We start from the raw sequence: 27,194 nt of genomic DNA on the forward strand, positions 1-27,194 counted from the left end.
CATGAGTTTGAGTAAACTCCGGGAGTTGGTGATGGACAGGGAGGCCTGGAGTGCTGCAATTCATGGGGTCGCAAAGAGTCGGACACGACTTAGCAACTGAACTGAACTGAACTGAACTGAACTGAATGCCCCCCACTCCAGTGTTCTTGCCTGGAGAATTCTATGGACTGAGGAAACTGGTGGGCTATAGTTCATGGGATAGCAAAAGTCGCAAAGACATGACTGAGCAGTGAAAACTTTCACCTTTTTCACTTGCAATGAAAATAAAAGCTTTAGCTAACACCATGGTGCTCAAAATGTACCTGACACAATTGTTAAGTGATTTATACTGTTAATTTCATAATAAATTCATAGCAACTTTATGAGGTAGGGACCATTATTATGTCCATTTTACTTTTGAGAAAATGGGGGCCCAGGGTGATTAATTAACTTGTCCACTGTTACACAGCTGGTAAATGAAGTTGAGATCTGAACCAAGACAGCTTGGCTCCAGAATCAGGCTTTGAGAAATTTGAAGAAAAGATCAAGGTCAGAAGCCTGATTTAGTAAGACATTGCTTTTCCAAAGCACTTCATCGTTTATAGTGTTTTATATGTTTCATTTAATCTTTATAATAACTCAATGAGGCAGACACTCATATCATTCTTATTTTGACAGAGGTAAACACTGAGGCCTGGAGGCATTCAGGGACTTTCAAAAGAAAGCTGGCATAGAGTGTTGATGAAGGTTGGAGAAAGGGGATCCTGGGCACTGTTGGTGAGAGTATAAATCGATGCAGTCACTATGGCAAACGTTATGGAGGTTCCTCAAAAAAATTAAAAATGAAGCTACCGTATGACCCAGAAATCTTCCTTCTGGGTATATATATACAAAGGAAATAAAATCAGGCTATTAAAGCGATATCTGTGGTCTCATGTTTACTGCAACAGTAAACATTATTCACAATAGCCAAGCTGCAGAAACAACATGAGCATCTGCCAACGGATGAATAAAGACCCCCCCATATATATATATATATATATATATATATATATATACACATATACATACATGGACCTTTAGGGATTATGCTAAGTGAAAAAAAGACAAAGGAACATACTACAAGATTTCACTTATATATAAAATCTAAAAAAGTCAAACCCATAGAAACAAAGAGTAAAATGGTGGTTTCCAGGGCCTGGGCCAGGGGTGGCGGGTTGAGGAGGAGTTAGAAGTTGATCAAAGGGTACAAAATTAGAAGATGAATAAATTCTGGGGATCTAATGCACAGCTTAGTGACTGTAGTCAACAATAATATGTTACATACTTCTAAGTTGCCAAGAATGAAAGTGAAAAAGTGAATCACTCAGTGGTGTCTGACTCTTTGGGACCCCATGGGCTGTAGCTCCCCAGGCTCTTCTGTCCATGGAATTCTCCAGGCAAGAATACTGGAGTGTGTAGCCATTCCATTCTCCAGGGGATCTTCCCAACCCAGGGATCCAACCCAGGTCTCCCACATTGCAGGCAGGTTCCTTACCATCTGAGCCACCAGGGAAGCTCAAGTTGCCAAGAGACTGGATCCTCAATTTCTCTCCACAAAAAAGAAATGGTAACGATGTGACTGATGAATGAGTTAGTTAATGCTATGGTGATTATCATTTTGCAATAAATTAAGTATCTCAACATCAGCACATAGAACACTTTAAGCTTATGTACATCAATTATGTATCAAAGAAAAAGAAAAAGAAAGAAACACAAGAAGAGAAAAAGACCCAAGAAGCCCTCCTGGAGCTGCCACTGACCCTGTCTGACTCCATATCAGTCTCTTTTCCATAATCGAGTCTGGGTGGCAGGGCTGGCTTCCTGCTTGCAGCCTCGGCCATGTCCTCACCTCTGAGTACCCTCTACTGCTGCCTGGCATTTCTGAGCTGATCTGGCTGCATGTGCATCACAGCTGGTTTTGAGTTGGTGGACACAGCTGCACAGAGGAGAGTTAGCAGAATGGTGGGGAGCTTGGTAGCACTTGAACAAAGGGTGGGGAGAAGCTCAGAGGCCCATTGGGCTGGAGAAAAGTGGGTGGAAGGGATGCTCCTTAAGGGCCAAGGGATTTGCCTTTTGTCCTGCAAGTACTGGGAGCCACTGAAGGTTTCTGAGGAAGACAATGGCAAAACCAGGGCTGGGCTTTGGGAGGCAGGATTTAGTCCCTGTGTGACCCGCGGCCTGTGCCCTCTACTAGATGAGTTCCCAAAGCCTGTCTTCCCACTTTGCATGTGACATCCTTCTATCACTGACTGAAGGGCTGTCAACTCCCAAAGGTCACTGGCCCCTGAAGAGATTTCGTTGTTTAATCTCCAAGTCATGTCTGACTCTTTTGCGACCCATGAACTGTAGCCCATCAGGCTCCTCTGTCCATTGGATTTCCCAGACAAGAATACTGGAGTGCGTTGCCATTTCCTTCTCCAGGGGATCTTCCCGACCCAGGGATCAAACCCGCGCCTCCTACGTCGGCGGGTGGATTCTTTACTACGGAGCCACCAGGGAAGCCCTCCTTCTGGGCAGAAGCTCCTGTGTTCGGTCTGTAGTCTAGAGACTGGAAAGCCCACGCTGGAAACTTTGTGGTGACAGGTATTCTGGTGTTCTTAGTCCCAGGAACTGAAGTTAGGTTTTTTCTCCCTCTTCCCGCCCCTGCCCCCTGCCTCTTCTGGATTCCTCCCTCTTCTTTCCCTGGAGAAACTCCTGTTGACCTTTCCAGACCCAGCCGGGTGATCAGTCTCCTGTGGTGGCTCCTGACTCCCTCACAAAATGTGAGTGCTGCAGCACCTAAACTCCGACAAGACTTGTGGAGTCCCTATTCTCCTTACGCTGCAGATATATTTATTTGCCTTATTCTCCCAGCTACACTCTGAGTGTCCTGAGGGAACCGTCTTGTCTTTGCTATTTCTATATTCAGCTCAGAGCCTGGCAGGGTTAAATACTTAATGGGGTGCAGTCCTTCAAGCATATGTATCACCTGCTGACTGATGCATATGTATGCTAGGCATTGGAATGCAGCAATGAATAGACCAAAGAAAATTCCCCTTCCGCCACCCTGGCACTCTCAGTCTATGTGACCTCCGCTTCTATAAATACTTTCTGAGGGACAGACTTCCCGCTCCCTTTCTCAGATCTGGGAGAATGGACTTTGACTGCTTGAAGAGGAGAAGAAGCTCTTTCTTTAAGGGTGAGGACCGTTTGCCTTGTATCCTGCAAGCACCAACAGAACACAGTTCTCTGGCATTGGTAGGTTGTAGTTGCGTGCTATACAGGTGTTGGATGGACTTTGGAGTAGACTTAGACTTCGGGTAAGATTTTTCTTAAGGCTTGGGCCAAGGCAACCCCTGGACCTGTGCAATGAGAACACTGCCAGTTCCAGGACTTCTCTACAAAAGGACTGGATTTTAGAGGCAGATGGGGCCTGACTCGATGCAGTCAGACTACAAAATAATCAGTTTTAATTCTAGACCGTGCTTCAGAGGTCTTCCTCACTCTGTGCACTTTCCCAGATCCAGGACTTCCTTTTGAGTTTTAGAAGCAGCAACTTGCAGATGTCCAACCTGCCTCAGGAAACATGAAAAGACAGGCTGGTGAGAGGGGCGTCACGGCAGACACGGCAGCTCTGTGGTGACAGAGTTACTGAAGCACCTTCTTCCCTCCCTCCAACACATGCACCCACCAGCTGTCAAGGTCTCAGGAGACCACAGAGAAAAGGCACTGGAGCCGGGACTCCAGAGTTTCCTATAACTCACCCCCATATGCAGGGCATATGGGTCCCTGCCAGGCTTGCCCACTGACCCAGCTGGGCAAGGTGATGTCCTCCTTTGGAACTCAGTTTCCACATGAGTGACGTGAGGAGGGATGAGTAACGGACGGCCTTAAGGGCTCTTGTGGCTTTTTGTAGGAAACAGCAGGAGCTCAGGTGTCAGATAACACCTGATTTTATTTTTATTTTTTATTGATTTATTTTTTTAAATTTTGGCTCCACTGAATCTTCATTGTGGCACGCAGGCCTTTCCTCTAGTTGGGGTCTGGGCTTCGTTGCCCCATGGCAGGTGGGATCTTAGTTCCCTGGTCAGGGATCAGACTCCCATCCCCTGCACTGGAAGGCAGATTCTTAACCACTGGATCACCAGGGAAGTCCCTGGAAATAGATGATTTTAAAAGGAAGAAAGCTTGGGAAGTGGGTACAGTGGTGAACATGCCCCCTCTTCTTTTCCAGTGCGCCGATCCAAGGCGGCTGACGAGGAGAGGAGCCGCCGAGCCCAGCGCGCCCGGGACGAGTACCAGCGTCACTCGCTCCGCGCCATCCAGAAGGGCACCGTTGCCGGACTCAGCTCCAGGTTCCAAGAGCTCGGCCAGAGCCATGAGCAGGAGGCGAGACTCGACCACCGCCTCCCAGGCCCGGGGCCGCTTTCACCCCTGGCCATGCCTGGCAGGTGGGTCGTGGTGTTGTTTGAGACCTTTGGTTATTACCAACAATGCCCTTAATAAGTAACCTTGTAGACATTAATTTTATACTCGGGCAACTATTATTTACAACAGAGATTCCCAAAAGTGGGACCACTGGATTAAGGGCTACATGTATTTATAGTAATGATAGTTAAGTTCAATTTGTCCTCCACAGAGATAGTACTAGTGAACACTCTCATTCTTTAGCCTTGCCAGCAGTATATTGTCAGATTTTTGTTTTTTGTGAGAAATAATATCTCAGTGAAAGTTTAAACCTGCATTTCTGTTTATGCATGAGGTGAAGTATTTTGTATATGTTTAAGGGTTTTTGATATTTCCATACCTGTCTCTTCCTTTCCTGCCTCTTCATTGTGTTATTGGTCTTTTTGTCATCTATTTTTTTGTTTATTATTATTCAGTTGCTGAGTCGTGTCCAACTCTTTGCAACCCCATGGACTATGGCACACCAGGCTCCTCTGTCCTCCACTGTCTCCTGGAGTTTGCTCAAATTCATGTCCACTGAGTCAGTGATGCTGTCTAACCATCTCATCCTCTGCCTTCTCCTTTTGCCTTCAATCTTTCCCGGCATTAGGATCGTTTCCAATGAATCAGCTCTTCACATCAGGTGGCCAAAATATTGGAGCTTCAGCTTCAGCAACAGCCCTTCCAGTGAATATTCAGGGTTGATCTATTTTTAGGAACTCCTAAAATATAGGGGGAAAGATTCTTTTCTTTATGATAAAACATTTTTTCCCCCTCAATCTGTCATTTGTCTTTTGACTTTTACGATAACATTTTCTGTCGTGCAGGAATTCTTGATTTTTATGAAGTCAGAGTTTCTTTTATGTTTACTGGATTTAGAGACATAGTTAGAAGTCTTTTTCCTCTTGTGCTTTTTTTTTTTTTTAAGGAGACGAATAATTTGTCCTTCAGGCCCAGAAGACAGAGCTGCATGGACTGTTGCAGTCTGGCTCCAGGCTCTCTGGGTGTAGCTGTCAGTAGGGGAGAAGAGACAGCCACAGCGAGCCACCTTGGAGGGGGTAGGGGGACTGGGGACCAGGCAGATGGAATGGCAGACCCAGGCACCGGAAGCCATGAATCAGCCTCCTTCCTGTGGCTGCCCTATGGCACAGGTCCCTGTGGCCTCACTGCCCTCAGCACTGTGGTGCCAGCACACGCTTGCCTGGCTATACTGGGGGCAGACACATGGTTGATAGGAGAGAGCTGCAGGTGCAGGAGCAAGGCTTCTGGCCAGGTGGCCTCTTGGAGCACCTCGCCCTAGCATTTACATTCTGGGGAATCAGATTCTCTACTTGGAAACAGAGGGACAAGAGTGAATGAATTTTCCTTGCTGTCGTTTACAACCTCCTCTTGCCTTCTAAGGAGAATGAGTCTTAGAAACCAGAGGATTTCCCCCCACTCCCCCAAGCATAGTTATTTACTGGGGAATGCACGTGTGAAGGAAGAGGCTGGGGGCAGGACTGTTGTTTCATAAAGAGAAGGGGACTCTGAGGTTCCTGAGAAGAGGGAAATCCTGAAGGGTGGATACAGGGGAGCAAAACTGGTTAGAGGGGCTCTGCTTGTGGAGGTGCCTGTGGGGAGGAAGGGATTTGGAGAACAGACCCCACTGATCCTGCCTTTGAGCTGTTCAGTGGAACCTCACCCTCTGTCTTTCTTGTGTGTTAGTTGCTCAGTCATGTCCAGCTTTTTGTGACTCCATGGACTGTAGCCCACCAGGCTCCTCTGTCCATGGGAATTCTCCAGGCAAGAATACTAGAGTGGGTTGCCATGCCCTTCTCTGGGGGATCTTCTCAACCCAGGGATCGAACCCAGGTCTCCTGCATTACAGGAGGATTGTTTACTGTCTGAGACACTAGGGAAGCCCTGTCTTTATTATTGAATCTTTTAAAAAATCTGCAGTGTTCACTACTGCACATGAGTTACATGGATTCATTCTAGGGCAAGAAAAATACGAGCTCGTTCTGGGGTTTACCAAGAAGTCCTGGGCTCATCATCCATTTTTGTTGGTGCAGAGGAAATGCAATGACTGCATGAGGGGACAGCTGATGTTTATTTTATAAGAGATGATGATAGTGGTGGTGAATTCTAAATGCCAGCACTATTAGGTGGACCAGACAGCAATGACAGTGAGAATTTGCCAGGCTTCTATCACTCAGGTGGAAAGGTGAAAAAGTTACAGTTGTTTAAGGTGGGCCCAAAGTCTGCTCTGCTTTCATACCATAAATTAATGCAATGGAATTTTGTTACATGAGCTTTCCTGGTGATTCAGTGTTAAACTGTTAAAGAATCTCCCTGCCAGTGCAGGAGACATGAGTTTGGTCCCTGGGTTGGTAAGATCCCCTGAAGAAGGAAATGGCAACCCACTCCAGTATTCTTGCCTGGAAAATCCCAAAGACAGAGAAGCCTGGCGGGCTGCAGTTCATGGGGTCACAAAGCAGTTGGGCATGACTTAGCGACTAAACAACAACAACAACAAATCTTGCTTCATATCCACAGACAGTGGTGCATGCTGTTATGGAGCATATGCTGTCAAACCCTTACTGGGCTTCGTGTTAGTATGGCTCCAATAAAACAGAATTTCTGTACACATCCAGGAGCTACTGTACAGACACAAAAACAAGTAAAATCTGGGCTTTTGTGGGAAATATCAGAAAGCATGCACGTAGTGGCCCTGTTCATCTCACTCTCGGGGTCTTCAGACCCTCACAGATCGCTGGTCAAAAGTCAGCCAGTATACTGCCTTGTTCCTGCCCTGCTCTCTTTCCTTTGTCCTTTTCCTTTTTATTTTTTGGAGGTGAAACTCAGCCATTTTCAGAGCAGATTGAGGCTGTTCCCTGTCCTGATACTGCATCATAAATCAAGAAAGCTAATTGGCCAAGACAGGTGTCCCCTTAGGTGGCAGTGTCAGGGGAGATGGGCGGGGAGATGGAGAGAGGCAAAACCAGCATCCTCTTCAGTGGGGGTTTGGGGAGGGTGGAGGACACGCACAGATAATGATTTTGCTGATGTTACATTAGGATCCTTCTTCATAGATTCTGCTGTTTATGCCCTGGCCTTTTTTCTCCCTCAGACATCCCCTCCCGTCCTATTTCCCGCTTGCACTTGTGTGACGTTTTTTTACATTAGAAGAAATGTTGGCCTTACCAGGCAACAGGCGGGATCCCAGTTCCCAAACCAGGGACTGAACCTGAGGAACCCCACCCCACTCCTGGATTGGAAGCATGGAGTCTTAACTACTGAACCACCGGGCTGCCAGGAAAGTCCCCCTCCTTTAAAAAATTTTTTTTTACTGGAGTATAGTAGCTTTACAATGTTATGCTAGTAGCCTTTTTTCTCCCAAAGCAAGTGATAACAGTTTTCTTTTGGGGAAAAATATGAACAGCTGGTACCTTATAATCTGCAAAGTGCCCTCAAGTACCTGGATTTATTTAATCCTTTCCACAAGCGTGCGTGTGGGCATCGGGCTTGTTCACAGTGGTCTTCCCGGCTCCCTCCCCCTCCTTCCTGCCCCGGCCCCTGCCCCCTACCTCATGCCTCTCCCACCACTTCGGTGGTCTCTGTCTCAGCAGGACCTGGGAGCGGCCCCTGCGCCCCGTCTCCAGAGAAGTCATAGTCCGCTGGTTTAAGGAGGAGCAGCTGCCTCGCCGAGCAGGCTTCGAGAGGAACACCAAAGCCATCGCCCCCTGGTTCCACGGTAGGCTGACTTTCCAGGTCCCTGGGGCAGGTTCCCACATCTCCGCCTCCCTCTGGGGTTGGGGCAGAGTCAGGGACCGCTGCAATCAGGGGAGTGAGGACGTTAGACTCTGCTAATTCTGCTCTGGCCCCACAAAGACAGGTGGTCTCCCAGGGCTAAGGCTCAATGCTCCTGGTCGTCTGCAGAGAGGGGAGTGGAGAGAGGTCTGGCTGGCCTTTCTGTGCTCACTGAACGTGCTGAGCTCGAGGCACAGGCTTCGATGTCCCCATGGCATGTGCTGAAACACTGAGTGACCTTCACAGAGACCGTTAGAGACCACGGCTTAACATCTCTGTGCGGGAGTCCAGGGGCCACAGGCCCCCAGGGCTCCAGACGTGCACTGCTCTCTCTGATGGGAAGGGGATGAACACGACTCTTGCCCACTGCCCTCACCTAACAACCTGCCTGGTCATCAAGGGCCCCTCAGAGGCATTTCTCTCTGGGCATTATGACCCCCTTCCTTCTCCTGGGCCTCCATATACCCAACAGAAGGATGGAGGGGCTCTTTATGGCTCAGAAAGAAGACAGCCAATGTTTATGTGTGACCTCATTATGTGTACCTGGAGCTGGTCCCAGGGATTCCCTGCCTGTAACTTCTGTCTCAGTTATGTGTCCCTGTAGCCCCTGGGAGAGCTTCCATTGGGATCACTGCTTTCCTTTTTATTCATACATTATTGTAATCATGGAAGCACAAAACCAGCATCTTAGTCACCTGCATAGTGTGTGACTCAAAAAATTTTGTTGAGGTGGGGGTTTGTCAGGGCCATTGGCTGCTCTGCCAGTGGAGAAGGCATGGCAGAGGACCTCAAATTTATCTTTAGCTTTATTTTTTATCCCAGTTTTTAAAATGTAATTTTTATATTGTCACAGAGCAAACAGAAATGTGATTTAAGTCTTGCAATTCACATAACTGATTCTGTGTTCTTCTGAGAGTTCTACCATAAAGCGTGCAGAAACATTGCTAATACATGGACCTGAGCTATTTAGTGACAAAGTTTTCATTGATCTGTGACAAGAGGAAAGAAAAAAGCTCATATATGGAGGGTGGCCAGCCATCTTTGCTTGGAAAGGACTGTGTCATATTCAAAGATCATATCCTCTCCTCAGTTTCAGTGTTAACATGTCCTGTCTCTTATGAATTGATGGTGATAGTAAGCAGTGGTTATTTTTTTATATATGGCCTTTGCTCAGAAAAGCAAAAAGGGAGGAATCCCGTGGTTGGTTTCCACACTTTTTCTTTGATTTGTTGTTGTTTTTTAGTAGCTAAGTCATGTCCTACTATTTGCAACGCTATGGATTGTAGCCTGCCAGTCTCCTCTGTCCGTGGGATTCTCCAGACAAGAATACTGGAGTGGGTTGCCATTTCCTCCTCCAGAGGCTTTTTATTAATAACTTATACCTGAAATCCCAAAGTCTGGAAGGCCCGGTGTGGTCCAGCTGCTTTCCCGTTGTAGCAATTCCCTATAGCCTTCTTAGTGGGGCTCCCCCTTGCTAATCTCTACTAGAGGAGCAACCTCCTGCCCCCAGTCAACTGTTAGGGAGTCGCTGCTGCAGGTTGGCTGGGGCTCTGCTCTTGGCTGATCTTGGCTGGGCATCATCACTGGGGCGGGGGGATTCTGCTCCGTGTAGCTCTCATGCTCCTCTTTGGGCTGTCAGGCCAGCCTGGGCACGCTCTTCTCAGGAGCCAGAAAGCAAGTGGCAGCATGCCAGGCTCTTGAAGTCTAGCCTCCAAACCAGCATGCTGTCGCTTTCACCTCCTGCCATTGGCCACAATGTGTCACAGAGTTGAGAAGGTGGGAAAAATGTTCTGCTCCTTTCATGTGAGGAACTGCAAAGCCATGTGTCGAAGAGTGTGAAGACAGGGAGGGGAGGAGAATTTGAGCCAATAATGCAACTGATCACAATCCTAATGTAAATCTTTTCTTTCCTGGGGTAAGCATTCATCATTAATTTAGTTGAATTTTAGGTGAAAAATTCAGGTGTGAAAAGGACTCCTATGATTGTATTTCTTCCCTTCTGTCAAACACATTTGGCTGCGTTGTTGAACTGTAATCCAAAGAGCAATGTGGACCAGGAGTCTGAAGATCTGGGGCCCTCTCTAGAACCTAGTAGCTTTGTGAGCTTGGGTGTTTCCTTTCAATTCCTCATCTGTGACCATAACATCGACTCCATGGGATATGTATGAAGATCAAGCCAACAAATGTGCGCTGTCCATGAGACATGAGCATGGGTGCTGATGCCCCCTGGTGTCTGAGACTCCTCCTCTCTCGAGAAACAGTCTGGGAAAGTGGACTCAGAGCATAGAGGGGAGGGGAGGAGGAGGTGGCTTCCCACTGGGACCACGGGGCTCTTGATAAAAGTCTCCTCTGTTAAAAAGAGAGAAAATGTAAAGTCGTTCCTCCTTTCTCCTGTGTTCATTGTTATGTTCCAGGGGTTCTAAGAGAGATTTCTGGTTATATAAAAATACTCATGAGAAAAGCTATTGCATATAAGCTTGGCTTTGGGGGAAAAAGTATCTATTTTTGGACTTCAACATGTATCTGGAACGATTAAGAATATCCTCGTCTAAACACTGCCTCAGTCAGAACCCATTTCTCCTCCTGAGCTTTACTTCTAAAAATCAGTCACACCTGGTTCATGGCTTATTGTCTTGGCAGCAACCCACTGGCTGTCTCCAGAGGACTTGCCCTGAGGGCTTGGCAGGGACTGCTGGTGCGCAGTGAAGGGTGGAGTTGGGGCTTGGGTGCTGGGAATGGGCCTCCTGATGGCCTGTCCTGCACTCAGGTGGGGTGTTCACCTCTTAACTGTTTCTGACAATCACCAGGGCAGGGCATTCCCCATCCATGTAGTCGGTGCAGCTTGTAGGGACCCAGCAGTTGAGGTTGGCTCCCGTGCAAAGCAGAGCTCCCAAGTGGAATGGGCACTGCTTCCTACCTTCCCACGCTGTGTCTTCAGGACACATGTGGAGGAGAGGATGGTTGAAGGTCCCAGAGCTGCAGGGTTCTAGGGTGGGCCCATCCCTTCAGGCTCTTTGTCCACCTTATTCTTAACCACAGCACATCTGATTGTGTTTGAAGCAGGGGAAGGCCATAGAAGTTATAGAAGTCATTTTTAGTAATTATTTGGGGGAAGGGAATGTTTGTCTTGCAAATGTGTGTGTGTGGGGGGAACAAAGCCACTAGTCCCCAATCTCTGGAGTCCCATCTGGAAAAAGGGAGATCGTTAAGTGGATTCAGGGCTGGGAGTTCTAAAGAGACACATTTCACTTCAATAGAAGAAAGATGGTTGCAGCTACTGTTGGGCAGACGGACGGCTAGTGGACTCTTCAGATGGGTGACCAGAGGGCCTTTAAGAATGTCTGTTCTCAGCGTCTGGTTTGCAGTGTGATTCTGCTGGCACTGCCCCAGGACCACTGGTCTTATTCCCCCCTCAAGCTTCCAGAGTTTTCTCAGGTTGTTGAAAGCATGGGAAAGGTTGGCCAAGGTGTGCGGTTAGCCACAGAGCGGGCACCTGGGTGGGAGTCTGTGGGCTAAGGAGTGAGGGTATTTTCTTCCTAATGACTGTTGGGCTTCTTCGTCTTATTTGTGTCTCTATTACTGGTACTGTCTTCAGTCCAGGAACTGAGGCTCAGGCAGTGGACACCCCCTTCTGGATGGCTCTTCCAGGAGTCCTGTGGGAAGTGGGGGAGCAGACACACCAGGCTGTCCTGCAGAGAGGCAGTCCCCCCAAGGAGGTGGGAAGGATTGTGCCTGGGGAGGCAGAGGGTGAGAGGCAATGTGGTCTGCCCCAGCTGCGTGCTCTGGGAGGTCACATCCTCTCTGAGCTTCATGGAACAGAAAGGACCTGGCCTGGCTGATCAGTATCCATTGGTGATCCTCTTGGCAGGCTGCTGCCCTGGGGTCTTGTGTGTTTGCCTGGCTGTGTAGATGTGCAGAGTGGTTGGATGTGCGCTGTCTCAGAGGGACTCTCAACTTCTTGAGTTACTCATGGTTCGCCCTCTACAGATAGCATCACTGATGGCCAGAAAAGCTTGAGAAATAACCCTTATTTACCCAGTAGTAAGTATGGGAGCTGGGAATGGCTCTGGCCCCCAGTTTTTGTTCGTCCATTCTGGTGGCTCCTTGAATATACAGCTGGCCAGGGAGGGAGACTGGGGCAAAGAGTGCCTCCTCTGGATTCACAATCCCTTTACTGTGTATTCACTTGAACTTCTTTCATGCATAGCTCAAGTCCTTTTATTTTATTTATTTTTTGGCTGCACTGGGTCTTTGTTGAGGCACTTGGGGTTATTTGCTCTGAGGCAGGTGGGATTTCATTAATAGTTCCCCAACCAGGGATTGAACCTGTGTCCTCTGCATTAGAAGGCAGATTCTTAACCTCTGGACCACCAGGGAAGTCCCCTTGAGTTCTTTATTTTAGATCTCACCCCTTCTCATTCCTCGGACTTTCCAGAGCAGAGCTGCCTCTAGTTCCTAACCTAGCTTGAAAATCAGAGAATGCCTTGTTCAGTCTTCGGGATCAATCTCGGAAGCTAGAGTGTCTGGGTCTGAGAAGGAGAGAGTGAGCCAGCTGAGGCTTTTGTCCTCAGCTCCCAAGAACAATAGGATAGGAAACTATGGTGAGACTTTGGAACCTGTTGAGAGGTGGCAGCCAGAATTGGGGTGGGGTGGGTGGGTAGTGGGGACCTGAGCACCAAATCCATGTGAAGCAAGAACTAGCTGAAGAAACCAGCGGTCATGAAAGTAACGGTGGTGTTATGAAGATTAAGTGTATAATATTTATAAAGTGTTTAGAACTTGCAATAAATGCTTCTACTTGTTATATGGAATAAATAAACACAGTAGCCTTTGGAGATGCATATCAGGATTTGAAGCATGTGAATGGTGGCTTCATACCCTAGGGTACACCACTTCTGTCACTTGGAAGTAAAGAAAAAGATGACATCAAACAACTCTTCACAAAAGGAAGATGGTATGTATTTAGCCTTCCCTACCGGAGAAGGCAATGGCACCCCACTCCAGTATTCTTGCCTGGAAAATCCCATGGATGGAGGAGCCTGGTAGGCTGCAGTCCATGGGGTCGCTAAGAGTCGGGTGCGACTGAGCGACTTCCCTTTCACTTTTCACTTTCATGCATTGGAGAAGGAAATAGCAACCCACTCCAGTGTTCTTGCCTGGAGAATCCCAGGGACAGAGGAGCCTGGTGGGCTGCCATCTATGGGGTTGCACAGAGTCGGGCACAATTGATGTGACTTAGCAGCAGCAGCCTTTCCTACAAAAAGTAAAAGTCTGAATTTTCTTTCATTATGAATATGATACCCATCTTGAAATTTTAAAAAAAAACTGTGAGGGATAACACATGGGTCATTTGGAAGGGATGGTTAGCATGTTACCATCCATCATGTCAAGTCAGATGGCTGATTTTCCTCTCCAGAGCAGAATTTGGAATGGAAAATTTCCACCAACTCTCATCCTAAATGCAAACATTTCTAAAGAAGAAAAAAAGTAGGTCGGTTGACCTACTTTCTTCATAAGTTCTTGCTTAAGCTGTTCCAACTAAGAAATAAAGGAACATTTTTTCTTCTTCTTCTTCTTTTTTTTTTTTTTTAAATTGTGCACTGGCTATAGGGTCTCAAAAAAAGATCACAAAGAGGAGTGGAATTATTTTTTGCTTTAGAAAAGCATTGATTGTAATGGGGTTCTCAAGATTTTAACTCTTTCCTTTCTGCTGGTTCCATGTTTCTGATTTAAGGCCCTTTGTGTCTTGTCTATCTGACACTTTTTCATTTTCGGTGTTTTGCTGAGATTGTTTTGTGATGCACAGGTGTGGGTAACTAAAGTGTGTGGAAAGGGACAGACGTTGGAGGATCTAGATGGCTTGGATTCGATAGAACTGATTTTTAAATTTTCTATCTGGATTAAATAAAAGCACAGAGTAACAATATACTGTGATTTCTGTTGTTCTTGATTTAATATACTTCTGATGGTCTCATCATATTTCTGGTGGTTGCAAGGGATTTTTCCTAATTTGCTGACTCTGGGAAGTTTCTATCATCAGTTAGACTCAGGAAACTGCCTTTAGGTTTTCCTTGCTCCAGGACCTGTAGTCTAGTTTCCCATGGATCCCCAGCCCCAAGCTTGTCCTAGCCCTGGGACGAAGGGCTCCAGCTCATGCCAGAACCTTTTCATGGTCTCACATTTTTATGATGACAGGCATGAGATGGAAGCCTTGGGGTGGGAGGCATAGCTGCTGTCTTCCAATCACTAATGTCTTCCAGGTCAGGGGCCTCAAGAAATGGAACACTTTTGAAAATCACAGGGTGCTAACTTTGATTCAATCTGACCATGTTTTTTTAGCAGTTAGTTGTCCTGAGATGGAATAAACTACCTCCAGGAGCCATGAGCACACCTACTGCTGAGATGTGTAAACAGAGGCCAGACAGCCCTTCAGTCAAGACAGTGAAGGCTTGGCTTGTCTGGTTTAATGGGGGTTAGGTCAGATTACATGACTTTTCTCCCCTGCCTTCCCACCACGAGCTCTTCTTTGCTTATCTAGAAACAAATATGGTGGCTTTGACATTTGCTAGAGAATGAAGTCCGGTTGCTACAGTAGTTGAGAGGCTTTCTGGAAATGACTTTTATAATACTTATGCTTAAGTAGTAAAAGTCTGTCATACTCAAATTACCTTGTTTAATAATTAAGTTCTTTATAGATTCACTTGTCAGAGCCATCTGCCTGCATGTGTGCATGCTGAGTTGCTCTAAAGCTTTGCGACCCTATGGACCATAGCCTGCCAGGCTCCTCTGTCCATGGGATTCTCCAGGCAAGAATACTGGAATGGGTTGCCATTCCCTTCTCCAGGGCATCTTCCCAACCCAGGGATCAAACCTAAGTCTCCTGTGTCTCCTGCATTGGAAGATGAACTCTTTACTACTGAGCCATCAGGGAAGCCCCATTTGCCTACAGCTTTCATTTAAAATATAGATGATGCTTTTACATGTTGAGATCACATGCCTCCTCATCAGTCCCCAGAAGTGCACAAGGCAGGAGGGTGTCCCCTGCTCTAGGTTGCAGCCTCCTAGAAACACTTCCTGCAGGGGATCAGTGTGGCTAGTGTGGCTTGCAATTAACATGTGTTTCCTCCTGCAATCGTCATGAATAGACTGTCTGCCCCCCAAGCAGAGCTCACAGTGCTACCAACATTTGTACAGCCACATTTCAAGCTTATTTAAATGTACAATGAAAATGCAGTGTACTTTTCTATAATTTCTCTGATCTCATGAAGTTATCACCACCCCCTTTTACCCCTCTAGGTAGTGGAGAAAAAATAAACTCTCATCCATCCCGTTTAGTGTCATTCTTTTCATTATGGTTATCTTTAGTTAACTTGGTCCTTTTGGGGAGAATGGGCTTTAGGATTGCGGTTGTCTTACCCCACTCCCCGCTTCTCTCCAAAAGGGCATCTGAGTGTCAGAGTCTTCTTTGCACTTGTGGGGAGATGGTCAGGGGCAGGACTGCAGTGCAGTTGTCTAGACTTTGCATGAGGATGTGCAACTGAGGGTATGAGAGAGGCCAAGATTTGGGCCTCTGATCTGCTTCCAGGACCTGTCCCCTGCTTGGGGCCACATCTATCTGGAGGTGCTCAGAGGTAACACTTGGATTGGTAGCATCCCTGGGCAGGTGTTGCCTGATCTGGTACCATTCCTCAGGTGTACACTGGTCTGTATTCATGGGGTTTGGTTGGTTTGCCTCATGTGTGGGGTCACACCAGCTTTTATGTTTTAACTGGTAATTTAGTGAAAATTTCATTTGTGCTTTGTGTCTGGTAAACATCAAACATCCAGTATTTCATTTATCCCTCATCCTGTGCTTAGTCCCTCAGTCATGTCTGACTGTTTGTGACCTCATTGACTGTAGCCTGCCAGGCTCCTCTGTCCATGGGGATTCTGCAGGCAAGAATGCTGGAGTGGGTTGCCATGCACTCCTCCAGGGAATCTTCCCAACCCAGGGATTGAACACAGGTCTTCTGCATTGCAGAAGGATTCTTTACCAGCTGAGCTACCAGGGAAGCCTGCACAACTCTCTGGAAGAGGTAATAATAATACTTGTCAGAGTTTGAGGTTGTTGAATTGTCTGGCCAGGGGCACTAGGGAGCAGGCTCCTGTGTAAGGTATTTAAATCATTTGTTGATTATTAACATTAAGCTTCTGTTTTATGTGAGACACTGTGCTAAGTACGGGGCATATGGTGGTTAGCAAAACTGACAATTTCCTTTTCCTTGTGGCACTTACATTCACTTGCAATTAACAGAAAGCTATCAAACCGATATATTCAAAAGAGATTAGTCCAGCTTCAGGCTTTGCTTGATTCAGGGAGCTTGTTTTCAGCAACTGTCCTCTCTCTATCTCTCAGCTCTGTTGCTCTCCATGTTGTTTTTATTCTCAAACAATGCATCAGCCTGACCTAGCATGCCTGCACTTATTTTCCTAGTTTCAAATCTAGCTGAAGAGGGGACATAATTTTCTCTCAAGTAATTTGTAGTATTAGTCCCAATATTCTGCCTTGTTGACTCTGGTGTGGTCACATGCCCACTCCTGAGCCAGCCATCATGGCTAGATGGATGAACTCTCTGATTAGTTAGGATTGAGTCACATGACCACTTCTGGAGCAGGGACGAGTTCATCCCATTGCAACTGGATAGACTGAGTGGGAAGGTGTGGCTCCCCAAAAGAAGCTTACCATTCCCTTGCCAGAAGAAGCACAGATGGTCCTGAGTGGGCAAGACCAATGGGGGGCTACCACATTGAGGAAAGTAACTGTCCTAGTGAAACTCACAGTCCAGTCAACGAGACTGGCATTAATCAAATAATGAATTTTTACTTACAGTTGAGGCTAGTGCTACACAAGATCCTCATATAGCCAGTTTCAGAAGTCATTTTGCTGGATGGTTGCAACCCTGTCATGAATAGCGGCATCTGTGATTTGAACCTGGCATGTCAGCTTGGAACAGGCAGGCAGTCATGGCATGGAATGGTGCCCCTTGTGCATAATATATCTGAAACCAAGAAGCTTGTCCAGTGAAACCCTTGTCTCAGCACTTAGCTGTGGCTAAATTTCATTTGGAGTTATAAAAAATGAAGGCATTGGAACTCATTCATCACAATCTCTGTGGCTTCAGGATGCTCTGAGAAACTGTTGAGAAGGAAGAGCTTAATAATTCCAATCCCCTTAATGTTATCATCTGGAAAGTGTGGCAATAAGAAAGGAAAGTCACAGAAATGAATGAGAAATAGCTGAGCGGTAATGAAGGTGTTGTTGGCTGGCTGGTGAGGCGTAGCTTTGGTGAAAGCTTTAAGAAATATGCATGTCAGATAAATTGAGACCCATAAAAAGTAAAATGTCATGTCTGGCCTGCCTGCCTTTCTTCCTTTTTGGGGAGAAACCCTAACAGAGAAATAAAAGGAGCTCATTTGGTTACTCAGGTTCGATTCAGGCTAATGATTTCAGGGACCAGTATGGAAGTGGTGGAGAGGTTGGGAACTGAATCCTGGGTCTGCTTTAGGATTTGCTCATGTGTGGATTTATGGGTCCGTGAGAGCAGAGTGTCTTTTACAAGCATGCTTAAAGTGCCTCTCCTTTCCCGGGACTGCCGTCGGTTAGTACAGATGGAGCAAATATTTTGATAGTGAACGCTGAGTTTTGGTGGTGTTTGAGAGGAATGCAGGGAGATGATCAGGGGAGGCATCAGGAAGACTGCTCGGGGATTTGTGCCCATGGTGCAATAACAAACCTGAGTGGGGAGCAGCAGCTGCCCCACCTCTTGGAAGTGCTGGCTGCAAACTCCCACCCATACTATTGATGTGCAGGTGCCAGGAGCCTGAATGTCATCCTGGACTCCTTTGCTGTGTTCTCTACTGCCTTACATATTCCCTACTGCCTTCCCCACCTTCTCACCCTCACCTGATGCAACCACGGGAAGTGGGGCTCTTGCTCTGAAGAACCTCTGTCCCCTGACCTTGGCCCTGTCTTTTCTGGGCAGAGGCCCCACAGAGGGTGTTGCAGTGAGTCAGATTGCCTCTGACCCCCAGAGAAGACTTGGGCACCTGTGGGACATGTGGGTCAGGTCAGGTCTGACACCTTGTTTCCCTTAGTCCCCATCAAGGGGCTCCATCTGTATGCTGGGCTTCTGCCTTAGTTTCCAGATTACATCTTTGCTTCCTTGTGCTGTTGACCCTGGTGAAAAGCAAGGCATAAAGTCATTGGAGGCCCCTGTATAGACTTCTTCTCACCCATGTATTCCTCTTCCTTTCATCAGATATGATCCCTATTCTGAATATTTTGTCCATCATTTCTTTGCTTCATATATTGTTTATATATTGATCTCCAAACATCAGTGTTTAGCTTTGTGAGTTTTTCAGTTTAATATAAATGAAACTACACTGTATTTATTTTTCAGTTATTAGCTTGTTTTACACTTCATTGAAAAATAATTTTTTTTTTTCTCATTGCATCTTCCCACTTCTGTTGTTTGGAGGTTATACCACTCTCAATGCCTGTCTTTTAGTGGTTAATTCAGATGATTTCACATACATGCTTTGTTAATATGTATCTTTAACCTCTTCCTAAACAAATTCTAATCATCCTACTCTCAAATGATAAGATATTATCCAGTAATTTAGTTCTATCTTTTTTAAACCCTCAAATTACCCATGATTATCGTTACTTTGTAAGTCAATGTATTTTTAAAATTGAGTTAAAATAGCCATGCTCATCATTTCTTCTAGCATCTCAGATTCTCTGTCTAGGATTATATTTCTTCTAAATGAGATATATTCTCTACAACTTTCTTAGTAGTCAAACTCTCAAATTTTTTCTGAAGATATCTTTAAGTTTCCTTTCACCTTGAAAGAGTTTCATTAAACACCATTATTTTTTTCTCAGCACCCTGAAAATATTACTAACCCATTGTCCTCTGGCTTCTATTATTGCAACTAAAAAGTCAGCCACCAATTTGTTTATTCTTTGCAGGTAATCTGCCTTTTCTCTCTGGCTGACAAACTCAGACACTGAGTAGTTTTGTGCCATTTCACTATTATTTGCTGATTAATTCTCAGCGTTCATTCTTTTTTATAATTTTGACTTCTTTTTAAAAATTTTTATATATTTATTTCTGGATGTGCTGGGGCTTTATTTCCTCCTGTGGGCTTTCTCTAGTTGTAGCAAGTGGGGGCTATTTTCCAGGTGTGGTGCACAGGCTGTTAGCTTCAGTCATTGTGGTGCTCGGGCTTTAGAGCAATCAACATTCACTCTTGAGATAGTCCCACCTCTTCAATCTTCTCTCTGTTTAGGGGTGTTCAGATTATTCATGTGTTAGACCTTTCATTCCATTCTCCATGTCTCTTAACCTCCTGAGAGGTAGATTAAATTTATGTCACATTATATAGATGTCCCATGGATGTGCCATTCTTGGTCTTCACTGTGACATTTCACTCACTTACCTCTTCTTCTCCTCTTTCACCTTATCATCACTCCTTTCTGCTTCCTTGCCTCTATAAATCTTGCCCTGACTTCCAGAGGTCTTGTGAATCTCTTCCTTCTTGTGTCTCTCACAGTACTTACTGTCTCTGCATGACAGCAAAGAGCGCTGGACTTGGAGTCCGAGGCCCTGAGTTCAGATTATGACCCCACCACTTAATAGCTCTGTGACCTTGGGTAAGTCACTTGTCTTGCTGAACTTCAGTGTCCCCAGCTATGAACTGATGATGGTAGGGTTGTTAGGAGACTAAATGCGATGAGGGCCACCGAGTCCCCAAGGTACTGCCCAGTGCTGGCATCAGTATCAGGCTTCTCATGTGACCTTGGCCCTCTGCCTCACGATGGAAACTGTTCCTGGCTGATTAGTGGCTTGGGCGCTGGATACCACAGTTGCACCTGTGGAAATGTAGCTGTGAAGCAACCCTTAGGTGAGAAAGCCCTCCCTGGGTTGAAGTCCCTGGCTTGTATGTCTCTAATCCGTACCCTTCAATCGATTTTCCACTCTTGAACATTCTCGTGTCCTTCCTGTTTAGGGAAGATCAGTGGCTCCCCACTGCCCTCAGAATGGAGTCCATGATCCTTGTAATGGTGTTGAGAGTGCTTTGGGGCCTGACCCCTGCCAACCTCTACACGTCTTTCCACTGCCCGGCTCTTACTTCAGCCACAAAGAATCATGAGCTCTTTCCTTTTGCAAACTGCCCCTTTTTCCTTGCCCCTCTGTCTTAACCTTTCTGTTCTCAGTCTAACTGGCATTTCCATCCCTGGGCTCCAGAGCTGGGTGGGTTACCTCTCTGAGCCCATATTCTATGGTCTTTATCAATACCAGTTACAGTGAGCTCCTTTCACACCACACCACACCCCCACCCCCCATAAAAAATTCTACTGATCTTGATTTCAGTCCAGAGTCAAAGATTCTAGAAGGCAGGAATTGTTTCTCATTCAGTGGTGACTCTCAGATGCCCAGTATGGGGCCTGGCTCCTAGAGAGTGGTTGATAAATGTTTATTGGAGGAAAGAAAAAGGAAGAAAGGAAAAGAAAGTGTTTTTGGAAACTACAGGAAAAACTACTTTTCCTGCCTGTTGTCTGAGGGTGACAACTGGCTCAGATAAAATCTGTAGCTGTATTCTCCAATAATAATCAACAACCCTGGAGCATCATCTGGTAAGGCTATATCCCTCAGCAGAAGATCTTGGTTATTAGCAGAGTTGGAAAGTTTCTGTGATCCTGATGGTGAGCTCACCACTCCCTAGCCAGAAGTTGGGAGGGGTGTCCCTTCATTTCCTCAGCCAGGAGGTTGTAAAGTGTATCAAAGGGGATGGGATGGGATGGGATGTGATTAAGGGTGGGATTAGCTTAAGGGTGATCTGGGGAGAGAGAGATGGAGAGCAGAGTAATGTAACAGGAAAGCACCTGCTTCTTCCCCCAAGCAACCTTCACATCCCCCAGCCACCAACTAATTCTCTTGAGGGTTGGTTTTCTGTAAAATTGTCTTTGCCATCCTGAACTATGAGGTCATATTACCTTTGGTCTTGGGACAGATTACAATTTTGAGTCCTAGGAAGGCATCAGAGAAGTATCAAAGAGTTCACTGATGCTTATTATTTGAGCTACCTGGTGAGTCCCCCATATAGAATAGCTCAGATTGGGGCCAGGGACCCAAGTGGTCCCCTTCAGAGAAAGTTACCCTCAGCAGTCTCTCTGAGAGGATTGGGTGTGTGGGCTGTGGGTAGCACAGCCCGGCAGTACCATGATCATTGCTGCTATCAGCTTGAGGTAACATCCAACAGTAGCACATATGTCGTGTACTCAGTATATCCGGTACAGGTGAGTTATTCGGTATTGGGTAGTCATTACTTCTCAGGCACATTAATACACTACTAATGATGTCTCAAACAATCTTAAGACGTAGGTGCTATAATCAGTACCACTTAATAGATGAGGACACTGAACTGGGTTTCAGAGGGGCTTAAGTCACCTGCTCAAGGCCACCTATTGATCAAGTCCCTGAGCTGTGATTTTAGTTCATGTGCATATTCACTGCTATAAAGTAAACAAGCCCCCCTATCCCTAACATCTCTGGCACTTGGAGTATAAAGATAAGGTTGCTTTGTCTGTTCGGGTCATCCAAAAGCAGAAGTCCAAGAACTTTATTGGAGGAAATGCCTTTGAAGGATGAAGGGAAGAGGGAATGGGACAGGTGGGAAGAGTCTGAAGAACAAGGTGCAGGTCTGACACCTGTAAAGGGGCAGAGGGAAGGAACGGATGACTGAGAGGAAGAGCCTGACATGGGAGTGCAGCTCAGAGAGCACCTTGGTCAGGCTGAGGGGAAGCCCCCTAGAAAAGACTGCTCAGTAGAGGAGTCCCATGGAGGAGACTGTCATCCCCCATGTAGGGTAGTCAGGAGGAGAAGGGGACGGCAGAGGATGAGATGGTTGGATGGTATCACTGACTCAATGGACATGAGTTTGAGCACACTCTGGGAGATGGTGAAGGACAGGGAAGCCTGGTGTGCTGCAATCCATGGAGTTGCAAAAGTCGGACATGACTTACTGACTGAACAACATCAACATAGGGTAGATGTGGTGGCTCTGTCACCCCTGGACTCAGTTTAATACCCTTTCCCCGAATCAGGCATGTAGTACCTCCTGGGCATGGTGGATCCTGCAGGGACAACAGCTGTAGATGCTGCTCCTTGATGCAGGGTCTCTCTGGAAGGGAGGCTGAGCAGAACTCATGACTGCCAGTCTCCATCCTTGAGCTGTTCCCAGCTGGTTTACTAATATACTGTAGAGTCTGGGCAGAAGGTCATGAAAGCCCAAAGGTGAGCTGTCCCAGCACCTTCTGGGATAAAACAATTTCCTGATGGGTCAGGCAGAATGCACAATGAATAAAAAGAAGCCAATGGGGCTAGTTTGGGCTTCCCTTGTGGCTCAGCTGGTAAAGAATCTGCCTGCAATGCAGGAGACCTGGGTTCAATCCCTGGATTGGGAGGACCCCCTGGAGAAGGGAAAGGCTACCCATTCCAGTATTCTGACCTGGAGAATACCATGGACCAGTCCATGGGGTCGCAAAGAGTCAAACACGACTGAGCAACTTTCACTTTCACTTTCAATGGGGGGCTGGTTTAGGGGAGAACGAATTGAAGGGCAGAAATGTAAACTTAGTCCTTTTGGCTCAGAGAGGCACCTTTTTCCAGTTCAACCACCTTGAAGGATGTTTTCTAACCCACACAAAGGTAGAGTATAGGTGACTGGCAGCCTGTGATTCCTGGGAGAGAAGAGAAATCCTTCAGTGAGAATTCCAGGTCAGCCGGGAGAAAGCGGGCATTCGGAGCCTGGTGTCCACTGTTCTTGAACCAGGCTTTGCCAGCTGGAGGTCAGTGGAAAGATCTTCCAGGGTTTTAGATGGTGGAGAGACGTGGCATTGTCATTGTGGTATTACTGGTCACTTTTGCTTATTAAAAAATCAAGTGACATCAAGTGTGTTTAGTCTCCACCCATTTTAACTCTCCTCTCCACTGCCAGTTGACACTGGACTTCAGCTTGAGGTACTTTGAGTTGGGACAGAGGTGATATCTTCTGGTCCTTCTTCACAGTCCTTGGCTCCATCTCTGTCTCCCTTCCCTGTCCCTCCGTCCCAGCCACCTTTGGGATCTTGGTCTTCTGGTACTGGGGCAGGGAGGTGGCTGAGTCTTTTGACAAATCCTTGGGACGCCCTTTTGGCTGGTCTTTTGGTGGCTTCTCCAGCTGAACCCACCAAGGCCGTTGGGGACATCTACCCTCCTGCATGGATGCATGTGCCATCCTGCGGGTGCCCTGTGGTTGGAGTGATCCCCACCCGCTTCCCTCCCTCTCTCTTCCTGGTTTTCTGCTTATCCCGCCTGGTTGGGGTGGCGGTCGTTAGCTTGATTGCCTCCTGGTAAATCCTCAGCCCCAGGAGGAAAGAGTTGGCCCCATTTGTGTTGTTGGCTGTCTTAACAGGGAACCTGTGACAGTGTGATGGCTCCTGTGTCCTCTGCTTTGGGCACAGGGAAGTCCTGCCACTCCTCCTGTGAAGTCGGAAAGATCGGGGAAGGGAGTGTCCCTGCACTGAATCATGGGCAGAGGCACTGGGGGTGCCATGGTGGGTGGGTTGGGGTGGTGGGTGACAGTGTGCGGTGCCTTCAGGGTCAGCATGATGAGCAGCCCAGCCACCTTCTGCCCTCTGCTGTGTGACTGGCAGAACCCTGCTGAATGTATGTAGATGGTAAATAAGTGGGTGTGTAAGACGACATTGTGTTGCAAATTTACCTTTCCCCCAAATAACAGATTAGAGCAGGAGCCTGCATTCCCACAGCTCTTCTGTTTATGAAATGATTTTTCAATTCTTGGTCTCACTTGAAAGTCATAACATGCCCTTGAAATAGATAGGTTAAGATGGTCATTTAAATATTAAAAGATATTGGAGAGGTTGAGGACTTGGCTGAAGGTCCCGTAGGCAGGTGTGGGCAGGGGTGGACAGGTAGACTAAGTCTCCCTCTGCTTTTCCCACCACCCTGCCCTCCAAAGCCTGACCACCAGACACATGGCCCCTCTGGTACTCCCCAGAGGAGAGCAGCTCCTGAAAAACCTTTCAGGGGATTGACACTGATGCACAAACACCTCTAAGGTGAGACCTGACTGTCATACTCTGGTGAAACCACATTGTATACAACTGCAGAACCTGAGAATGTTTGGTTCTTTGAGCTGAAGTGGTGCTTAATTCTGTGCCCCATTAAGACACTGTTTGCCTTGTGTCCATAGATAGACAGAGGAAATCTTTTTACTTCCTAAGAGGAGCTACTGTTTTCAGGTGCTCACTCACAGGTACCAGAGAGATAACCAGGGTAGTAATCATAAGTCATTCTGGTCTGTTCATTAAAGCAGGACTCTCAAGGATCTCCACAGGGCAATGTTTGTTGACTTGTATTTGTAATCGATAGACACTATAATTCCGGCTCATTACTAATTCTTTGCTTGCCCGATTGTACCCAATTAATCCAAATTAGTGTGACTTAATTTGGAAGAAAGCATGCTAAATTGGGGTCTTAGTAGAAAGTCTGCCCCCAAGCTCACCACCGCTAGTTGCTCCAGGCCAAGAGGTCCCTCACTGGAATAAGGGAAGTGCTGGACAGCTCCTGAGGCTCCCCTTTTCTCTGGACCTTTGACAGAGGATGAGGGGCAGGGATGAGCTGGGAAGCATGGCTGGATGAGAAAGGGGTTGCGGAATCTGCAGACATTTTTTTCTTTTCTTTTTTAAACCAGGAATTATCAGCCGAGAAGATGCCGAAGATCTCCTTGAGAATATGACCGAGGGTGCATTTCTGGTCCGGGTCAGTGAGAAAATCTGGGGTTATACCCTCTCCTACCGCCTGCAGAAGGGGTTCAAGCATTTTCTTGTGGATGCCTCTGGGGATTTTTACAGCTTCCTGGGAGTGGACCCCAATCGCCATGCGACACTCACGGATCTCATTGATTTCCACAAGGTATTCCTCTTAGGGGTGCTGATGTGGAGGAGGGCAGGAAATGCCAGGCTGTGGGCATTCTAAGAGATGAGGGTGGAGAGTGAGCAGGCAGCCCCAGAAAGTCTTTAGGGTCACAGGGATCTAGACCATCCTGATGGAAGAGACCAGTGATTGTCTAGACCAGGCTCTGGAATTGCTGTTCTTCTCTGGGCAACTCTCTACTCATGTGGGCATCTCCAACCCTGGTCCACAGGCGTGTTCTCACCTTGAGTACCTGAGTGAGAAGGGGGCTGGCTGGTTGACTTGCCTTCTGTCCAAGCCCATGTCTCATCCCCAGCTCATTCGAGGATGTCCCTCTTGAGGATGTTCTAGACAACCCTTCGGCAGCTTCATAGGGTTAGCTGAAGTTGAGCAAGCAACCCTGCAGTTAGAGAAGCTTTTCTAGTGCCTCTTGTTCCAAATACAGCCGTACCACTTAGTTTGTGTGTGACCTCAGGCAGTTTCCTTATGCATGCTGAGCTTAAGTCCCCTAACTAGGCAAACAAATGTCTTATAAATAATACTTAGCTTGGCTCCTCTGAGTCTGACATGGGGACTGTATGTAACAGCACCCTATAACTGTGAAGCGGTATGCACATTCTCATTTCCCACAACTCTATTTGTTCCCCTGCCAGGGACCTCACATTAGAAGAGATGTTGCCTTTCAAACAGTGTGTATAAAAAGAAACAACTTTTGTGTTAATGTGGCTTCAGTACTGCCTGTGAGAAAGCCAGCAGTGGAGCTTGGTGACCCAGAAAGGTGGGACCCAGGATTCTAGGAGACAGAGCTATGACAACACAGGGGTCCCCATCTCCCTGAGCTTCGCGGGCGTAGAAATGTTCACAGAATTCCTTGGCCATCTCACTGGGGTTTTGCTATAAAAGGGACTCTGGAATTTGTATTACTTTTCCTTCATGGATATCCCCAGGTCTCTAGGGCAGCTCTTAACTTCAAGTAAAGTGCATAGAAAACTATCCAATTACAGATAGTTAGATGCTGGGAGGAGAGAACTGCCTGGAAAACTCCATTAACCAGAATCAAGGCAGATTTCTACTTACATTTCAACCATAGGAAAGAGGAAGGAGGAGTGTGTGGATGTTGGCACCTTCTCTGTTTTGAGCACTGTGCCTTTTGCGCTTATCCATGATCCATGTTGTATTTAACTTTCACCATGATTCTGGCTTCCCAGATAATGTAGTTGTAAAGAATCTACCTGCCAGTGCAGGAGATGCAAGAGACGTGGGTTCAGTCTCTGGGTCGGGAAGATCCCCTGGAGAAGGAAATGGCAGCCCACTTCAGTATTCTTGCCTGGAAAATTCCATGGACTGAGGAGCCTGGCGGGTTATAGTCCATGGAATCACAAAGAGTCAGACATGACTCAGCGACTAACACTTTCACGATATATCCTTGAATGCATGTTTTGAAAGCATAGTCCCGGAAATCAAGCTCCAAGTTTTAAACCCCAGCTTCATTATTGTGTGTCACTTTGGGTAACTGTTCAAAGTTGGGACCTTAGTTTCTCCCTCAGTGTTGTTTAGTCGCTAAGTCATATCTGACTGTTAGTGACCCCATGGACTATAGCCCACCAGGCTTCTCTGCCCACGGGGATTCTCCAGGCAAGAATACTGGAGTAGGTTGCCATGCCTCCAAGGGATCTTCTTGAACCAGGAATTGAACTCATGTCTCCTGCATTGGCAGGTGGATTCTTTACCACTGAATCACCAGGGAAGTCCTTCCTCCTCAGTAAGATAGGGTTAATAATTGTGCTCACCTCTTCAGGATCGCTCAGTTGTGCCCTACTCTTAGCAACCCCATGGACTGCAGCCTACCAGGCTCCTCCGTCCGTGGAATTTTCCAGGCAAGCGTACTGGAGTGGGTTGCCATAGCCTTCTCCAGTATTCTTGCCTGGAGAATCCCAG

At 46.9% G+C, this 27,194-nt stretch overlaps 1 protein-coding gene across 2 annotated transcripts in view; it reads left to right on the forward strand.

Annotated features, from left to right (window-relative positions):
- SH2D4B (SH2 domain containing 4B) overlaps positions 1–27,194 on the forward strand; it is an 84,901-nt gene that overhangs the window by 52,032 nt on the left and 5,675 nt on the right. For both annotated transcript variants that reach the window (XM_070470939.1, XM_070470938.1), the window contains 3 exons: positions 4,235–4,451; positions 8,055–8,179; positions 25,036–25,256. In XM_070470939.1, coding sequence (XP_070327040.1) covers positions 4,235–4,451; positions 8,055–8,179; positions 25,036–25,256 — 563 coding nt within the window. The remainder of the gene's footprint in view (positions 1–4,234; positions 4,452–8,054; positions 8,180–25,035; positions 25,257–27,194) is intronic.

The sequence above is a fragment of the Odocoileus virginianus genome, chromosome 7 (assembly GCF_023699985.2).
Source record: "Odocoileus virginianus isolate 20LAN1187 ecotype Illinois chromosome 7, Ovbor_1.2, whole genome shotgun sequence".
In the NCBI taxonomy this organism is placed as follows: Eukaryota; Metazoa; Chordata; class Mammalia; order Artiodactyla; family Cervidae; genus Odocoileus; species Odocoileus virginianus.